The following is a 7,829-nucleotide window of genomic DNA, read 5'->3' as shown; positions in this document are numbered from 1 at the left end:
AGGTACATCTCATCATCTACATAAACAAATAGAAGCTAAACACACCACATATACACTCTTCTCCTTTCCCCTCACTTCATTAACAATAGCATATTGAAACTTCATGAAACTAAAAAGTTTCTTCATGGAAAAAAACACCATGATTAGAACTAAATGGCAGGCTATAGAGTGGGAAAATATTTTTAGCAACCACACATTCAATAGAGGGCTAAGATCCAAAATATATAAAGAATTCAAACAATGAGATATCAAGAAAACAAATAACCTGCTTAATAAATGGCGTACATATCTAAGCAAAGAATTCTCAAAGATGAAATTCAAATTGCTGAGAGGAGCTTAGAAAGATGTTCAAAAGCCTTAGTCATCAGGGAAATGCATATCAAAACTACTTTGAGGTTTCACCTTACAACCATCAGAATGCTGAAAATCGATTTTTGAAAAAGTGACAATTCATGACAGCAAAGACAATAAGAATCCAGCTGATCTAGAGAAGAATTCTGGTGTAGTCTCAATGAGAAAAGATTATGTGTGACTCAAGTATCTCCCTGCAGGGCGCCATGTTTGTACTCACTCCTGAAAACCCCATGAGTCTGTGTCTTGGATGGGTGCTTTCAATCCATTGTGTAAATAATGGAAAATAGTTTCTATTATATTGGTAAAATAAGGGGCATTGATTTATTCCTTTTGTCTGGATGAGTGACCCCACTGCTCATATACATTAGTGTTTCAACATCATCTTTCCTGTTCTACATTTTTCTTATCCCTCATAATAATGTTTCATAAATTTGGTGAAGTCTTCTTGGCTGCTTGTTGATATCTTTTCCTATGCAAAAAATATGATACATGGTTGTGCTTTTATCATGTATTGGGCACAGAAGGGAGAGTGTGTTTTCTATCTGCTGTACCACTGAATCTGTTTTAAAATACAATGCAAAAGAAAACACTATTGATACAGTGGAAAAGATCATTGTTCAACAAAAGTTTTAGGAAACAGACTTCTGAATTGACAAAGTTTCTGAATCTACATTTTCCCACATCGATCAAAATATCATTCTAGAGAATCTAAATATTTTGGAAACTTCTCAGAATGTACATCATCCCAGCCAGATGCAATAAAGTCTAGGCTTTTTACTTAGGCTTCAGTGAGGAGAGTTTTCTTTTCTCCATTCCAAACTTAGATTCATCAGAATGAGAGAAAGAAACTAAAAGATTTTTGTTGACCTAAAACATAACTTGAGAATAAAAGGACATGTATCCACAGGACAATATATACTCTTCATGCCTATTTCAGTTTACCCTCCAGAAATCTCAGACACTGACCAGAATTTGGTTGTTTTTCTTAAAGTTTTTTCTCTTAATCATCTGTTTATTACAGTGAATGTGAAGGACTGAGACTTCTGTAATAAAAACAACACTCAGGGCACTAGCAGAATCTTTCCAGCATCTCATAAGAACACTGTGGTCACCACCTGTGTCCTCACCTGTGACATCTGGGTGCTTCAGCAGGAGCAGTAAAGCGAATCTCACCACCTGTGTCCTCACCTGTGACATCTGGGTGCTTCAGCAGGAGCAGTAAAGCATATCTCAGTGTTGTGCTTGTTGTCTCGGTCCCAGCAGCAAACAGGTCAAGCATAGTCGTTGCCAGATTTTCAAGTGTAAATTCCGATTGTTGATTGTGGCTTGCCTAAGAATAATTTGATGCAATAATCTGATAAATTCTTTATCAGCACATCTGATAACAATGACTCTACAGTTTCATGCAAATTTATATATTTATTACAGAAAGTGTAAAATTTAAAGTAAAACTCCATAACATTCATTCCCAATGCTTATTCTAACTATATGAAAGTTCATTGAGTTGTATAGATTTTGGGGTCTACTTAATTTGGCATAATGTTTTATTTATGTACAAGATTTTTAATAATAAGACTTCAACAAAAATTTATTTTATTTTGTTGACAACAAAGATACTTGAATGTAGAGAAGAAATTCACAAATAATTTCAAAGACTGTGGCACAGACTTTCATGAATTTCAAATTTACCTTAAATTCCCAACTAGCCTAACTCTTGCAATGATGTGATTATCTGAACTTAAATGTATACAGTTTTGTACTTTAATGCCTTAAAAACATAAATGAAACATTTTATTCATTATGTATTCTGTCCTCTCAAAACCATAAGAAGAAGAATATGAGATAGATCTAATCTTAGGAAATACAGATTCATACATAAAATTGAAGAACTGTGTTCTTGATATGAAAAGGAACAGTGGAAGACATATAAACAAATAAGATTCTTTGTCCTTGAGGTAAATAAGCCTATTCTATCTTAATGCATTAATAACTAAATTTTCTTTTATATTTAAAAAGTAACATATCCTTGCATGTGTTTCCCACAATTCCTACCAATCAATCCATTGAAGAGTCCAAGACTGATTATCTCAGCTATTTTGAGAAACACAGCAGGAAACAAACACAAATGTACAGGTGTCTTTTCATATGCTGATATTCTTTGAATATAAGCTCAGATTGTGAAGCTCTCTCAGGTTTTATGTGGATGCAGTTGCCCATGTGGATGCTATTCTGTTGCCTGAAGTTTCTGTCCTGCCCAGTTCCCACAACCGTTTATCCCCAAAGAAAATCACACAGAGGTCTACATATGTTATAAACTGATCGGCCCATTAGCTCAGGCTTTGTATTAGCTCCTATAACTAATATTAACCTATTTATCTTATCTATGTTAGCGACATAGCTTGGCACCTTTCTTGGCAGGGCAGGTCACATCTTCCTTCTTCAGTGTCTGGGCAGGACTGGGGAAGAATGGGCTTTCTGCTTCTCAGAATTCTCCCACCTCTACTTAGTGTCTGGTTGTCCAGCCTATACTTTCTGCCTGGATACTGGCCAATCAGTGTTTATTTAAAGCATAATTGACAGAATACAGAATTGTCCCACACCAACACCCACCTTGTTACATAAGACCCATATCTGTCACTGTTTTGTGTCTAAGAATTGGTGGGATCTATTACTCTAATATACTAGTGGGAAAAGTGTTAAAATAATAGCTAATGACTTACGACTATATTCATAGAGCAGAAATCTGACATTTTTGAACAGACAAACTTCTCCTTGCAGATGTAAATCAATACAGAGACATCCAACTGTTCAATGTACAGAGAGAATGAAGCATTGTGTCCTGATCATCCCTAAATCATAATATAATCCTCCCCTGAAAGTTTAAGGATCTTTGTGGAAGAGGGGGGAGAAATATAAGAAACTTGTGTGATCAGTAACATCAAGGAATTAGTGTTTTCTGGACAGAAAAAAACCAAATGAACATGAGAACTTACAATGACTGTGACAGGGTGCCCCAAAACTGTGTAGGCTCCATCAGATAAAAACACAACACAAAGTAGGGGTAGAAAATATGAAACCCCAATTCTAGCTGATTAGTTCCTGGCAAAGGGGAGTCAATTTCCTACAATAATATGGCTCCTTGTTGCTTGATTGCATGACAGGCTTGAGGCTAGATGAACAACAGACATTGGACTTAATGCTGAAAAAGTGAAAAAATGATATCACAAAGTTTGGTAACAAGAGTTAAGAGGATGGTGAGGAGGGCAAGGAAAGTTGAGGGATATGTTCAAATTACATCTCCTGAAATTCTCAGAGAATTAATAAAAATTTTGCAAAAAGTAAAACAAATGTATCAAAAATAAAATAATTTTTTAAAAATGTTATTGCAGAACTACAGTATTGAAAGCAATGAAGTATTGACACACAAATCAATATCAATACCAATAAAGCATTGATAGCAAAGAGGTAAACTAAATAACTACAGCCAATTTTTTAAAACTGAGTTCCAAGACTAAAGGAAGTCTAAAGGAAGAGTCTTTATCAGATGATGAAAGAACAACAGAATACCTACCTGAAAGAAGGATGCTAGAAGTGAAAAAAAAAACATAGACCAAGGTTGGGCCTCATTTCTTACGATTTGTACTCATAAATTACAGAACATAATATCAAAACTCAGATAAACCACACTTTGTCCACAACAAAATGCTAATGCATCAGGACATAACAGAGAATGTACAAATGACAACCGACAGAATGGAACTATGTTTCCATGTTATTTATGTGGAAAGGTATCTATCTAGATATTTACATAATTCCATAGATCCACACAGCAAATAGTCCAATGGGCAAAAATATTAGAATTAAAAATCCTCTGAAGACACGAAAAGGCAAAACAGCACATTAAAAGATGTCCATTTTCAATGTTTGTGAAGGAGATACAAATCTAATCAGTCTTGAAGTATTACTTCATACTAACTGAATTATTGTTAATATTTGTTGTTAATTATTCTTGAGTTTTAAAATTACAACTTCTGTCAGCTATTTGGAAAATAGGGGATCTCATAGATATGAAATACTGTATTAATGTGAATTTTAAGCAGTTTCTCAAAAAAGAAAACCATAAAGTTATTACCATTAGACTACCATATAGTCAAAGGAAATGATGTCAACATATGTTAATATAGAGAGAGCTTAGAGAAGCCTCAGGCAGAAATAACACAAATATCCGTCAATGAAGAATAAGTGCATTGTGCTATTAATGCATGAAAATGAAGTTTGCTACAAAAAGGAGGAAGTACTAAAACAAGATGAACTTAGACAAATGTCCAAGATTCCATGCAAGTGCAAGAAAACAGAAGTTAAATGCCACATATACTGAGTCCATTTAGGTGAGCCATTCATTGCATGGAAGTCTATACATACAGAAACCACACTAACAACTGCTAAATATGGTCTGAAGGGAAAGGAGTGATCAGTAGTGGTGTGGTGTGTTTTATCATGGTAAGTCATTGCTTTCCAACAAAAAGGAGCCAGAAGTTGAACTGCTTTGTAACCACATATGGTACCAACATAATGTAAGTGAAACATGGCTACAGTCCTGAGGTACCTCTTTACACTCAGTGGACTCCTTCTGTAAGCTATATCTTACAAACTAGCAAGGCAATGATGGTGCATGCTTTTAATCTCAGCACTTGGGAAGCAGAGACAGGCTGATCTCAGTGAGTTTGAGGTCAGCCAGGCCTTCCAATCAAGTTCCATGACAGCCAGGACTGTTACACAGAGAAACCCTATCTCTAAAAGTCATATAAAAGACAAAAAAAATAGGAAAAATAGTCTAGCAAAAAAACCAGCAACATTGAGTCACTCAGATGCCAGGTTCCTAAGTATTACTGCAGTGGAGTAGAATCAATGCCCACAACCAACCGCAATAATCTAGACCCAACTGGATTTTTCAGTTTCAAGAAAATTCAATGGAAAATTACCTTTTCAATAAACTACACAATGCCAATGCAGTTCATGCTGTCAGGATACCTAATAGATACCAATCCTTAACCCCTTTTTGTGAAAATTAACTTGAACTGTACTCAAAGCTTCATTCTTCCATACACCTTCTCTTCCCACCACATACCTCCCTTATATCACTCAGTCCTTCTGAAACTAACTCCTGTATCTATCCTTTTAAAATAACAACGTGGCCAAATCTATTTTAACTCACTGGACATGCAGCAATTCTAGCCACACAACATGCACATTTATGGTGCCACTATTCTCACTGGCATGATAGTTGCTTATTTTCTACTCGATTAGAATTATTCCCATCTTACCTGCCCTTTGTATTTCTGTTCTCAGCTACAATTTTTAAAGAATAGAGACAATGTGTTATAGTTAACAAATTCCCTTTATATTATCAATGACCCTATGGTGCATTCAAACACATAATAAATACTAAAACTGATTTTCAAATGATACTGATTTAAACCATCTCTGACAAACATTTCAGTGTTCAAAAAACCACAACACTCTCAGACAATAAAATAAATTTATATTAATATTTTACCTGCTTTAGTTTAATCAGGTAATAATCAATAAAGTCCCGAGGGTTTGCAACATTCAATGATTCCTGATGCTCTTTTATTCTTTCCAAAAGATAATTTCTGATAAACTCAGCATTTTTTAATGCTGTGTGATGACTTCCTGGACAATAGTCAATTAGTGAAGGGAAATTATTGCAGACCTACAAAATCAGAGAGAGAAATATTTTGTTGAGATTAATTGTTTTACTTTTAGTCAAATATGTGGCATTCATTTAGGCAGGATTTAGACCTGCCTTCCAGATATTCTTTCCATAATACATTATTCAAAACTGTATTGCCTAGTCACCTCACTTCTTGGTACATATTGAATTTGATCTTTGAGAATGAAAGACCAAAAATATGTTTTCAGGAGGAAAAGATCTTGACTTCACCTGCATCCAGGGGGAGCTCAGAATCTTTACGTTCTCATTTAATTTTTCCATCAAGTTAAGGAAATCTTGATCTTTATAATCAAAACGATTCTGGAAAACAGTAAAGCAGATAACATTGCAGGGAGCACAGCTCAAGATGAATGTAGGATCACAGGGTGAACCTGAAGAAACAATTGGAAAAAAATAACATTAAAATGGACAAAGAAGATGTTTGGTTTTGTTAACAGGTAAAGCGTCATTAGAAGTTGTAAACCATATCCTATCTATAATTTTCCTAACAGCTAAGCAGTCATAATATGTAGAATCAATGTATCACTTTAATCTTAAATTTGTTAAGATAGTTGAAGAACAGACCATATCTTATATAGCAATTAAACTATAAAGTACTTGAAAGAAAACAAAAGATTTTACAAACCTGAAATTTCTAGTATTTGGAATAGAATTGTTTCTTACTGGAATACCTAATGACCCTATATCACTAGGATGCAAATAAAATATTGTACACCTGAAATATCTGCAGCCACAATGAGTAAACCAAAGAAGCAAGTAATGATCCAAGGAAGGAAGAACCCCACTGCAGGTGAGTTCTGGTATTAGAAGAAAAAATGTGGGGAGAATTCTTTCTTGTTACTTGAGAATAATGTGTCATTTCAAGAACAGCCACTTCCATGTGGATTTGTTTGCATTACTAAATAAAATGAAAACTTTCTTATTACAGTTAAATCCAAGAGGGAAAACAATATGAGGGCAGTAATAGAAACTTCCCTTTTCTCATTTCATCATTTAAAACAATGCATTTTCTCCAGAGGAAGTAAACGTAGTACTTGAAAAGAAGACACAGAGCATAGGAAGGTCAGTGCTAGATAGAGAGCTGTGCATTTGAAGTAATTTCTGCTGTTTTAGAGGACCACAGTTCAGTAAGTTCTGAGCAGCGTCCCAGTGGCTCATAACTTTCTGTAACCCCAGTTTCAGGGGAATAGGATACAATTTTCTTACTTCTGTGGCACCAGGTACACAAGTGGTGCAGACATGTATATGCAGGCAAACATTTATATACATAAAATAAAAATCTTTTTTATTAAAACAAAGAGTCCCAGGGGAGGATGCAATCAAAAAAATGGGAATGGGGTGACAAGAAAGGTGATGGTAGAAAGGTGTGTTCAAAACACATGTTACACTCCTATGAAATACCTATATGAAACACACACTATATACAGCATTAGCAACAATAACATTTATTTTCTTAAAAATATAAATGATGATTATGTTCGAACTCTACACAGCATATTTGAGAAACAGTATAGTTTCTACATTTGTAAACATCTCACAAAATCATCATTATTAAATTGCTGTTGATATAATGCTTAAAATTTGAAAAATCATAATGAAATTTCAATTTTATACTTATTTTTATTTGTGTGCAGGAATTCACAGGTGTGTGTTTGCGTGTGTGTGTGTTTGTGTGAGTGTGTGTGTGTGTGTCTGTGTGTGTTATATCTGTGGATTCTAG

General features: G+C 34.6%; 1 protein-coding gene across 2 annotated transcripts in view; it reads right to left on the bottom strand.

Annotated features, from left to right (window-relative positions):
- LOC101998871 (cytochrome P450 2C27-like) overlaps window positions 1-7,829 on the bottom strand; it is a 95,398-nt gene that overhangs the window by 6,561 nt on the left and 81,008 nt on the right. The window contains exons 4-6 of one of the 2 annotated variants that reach the window (XM_005352223.2): window positions 6,320-6,480; window positions 5,912-6,088; window positions 1,543-1,684 (exon numbers count right to left, since the gene is read on the bottom strand). The exons of the other annotated variant lie outside the window; for it this stretch is intronic. Of the exons in view, the coding sequence (XP_005352280.1) occupies window positions 1,543-1,684; window positions 5,912-6,088; window positions 6,320-6,480 (480 nt within the window). The remainder of the gene's footprint in view (window positions 1-1,542; window positions 1,685-5,911; window positions 6,089-6,319; window positions 6,481-7,829) is intronic. 2 annotated transcript variants of the gene reach the window in all.

The sequence above is a fragment of the Microtus ochrogaster genome, chromosome 8, assembly GCF_000317375.1.
Source record: "Microtus ochrogaster isolate Prairie Vole_2 chromosome 8, MicOch1.0, whole genome shotgun sequence".
NCBI lineage: Eukaryota > Metazoa > Chordata > Mammalia > Rodentia > Cricetidae > Microtus > Microtus ochrogaster.
This window is presented reverse-complemented; position numbering and strand designations above follow the sequence as displayed.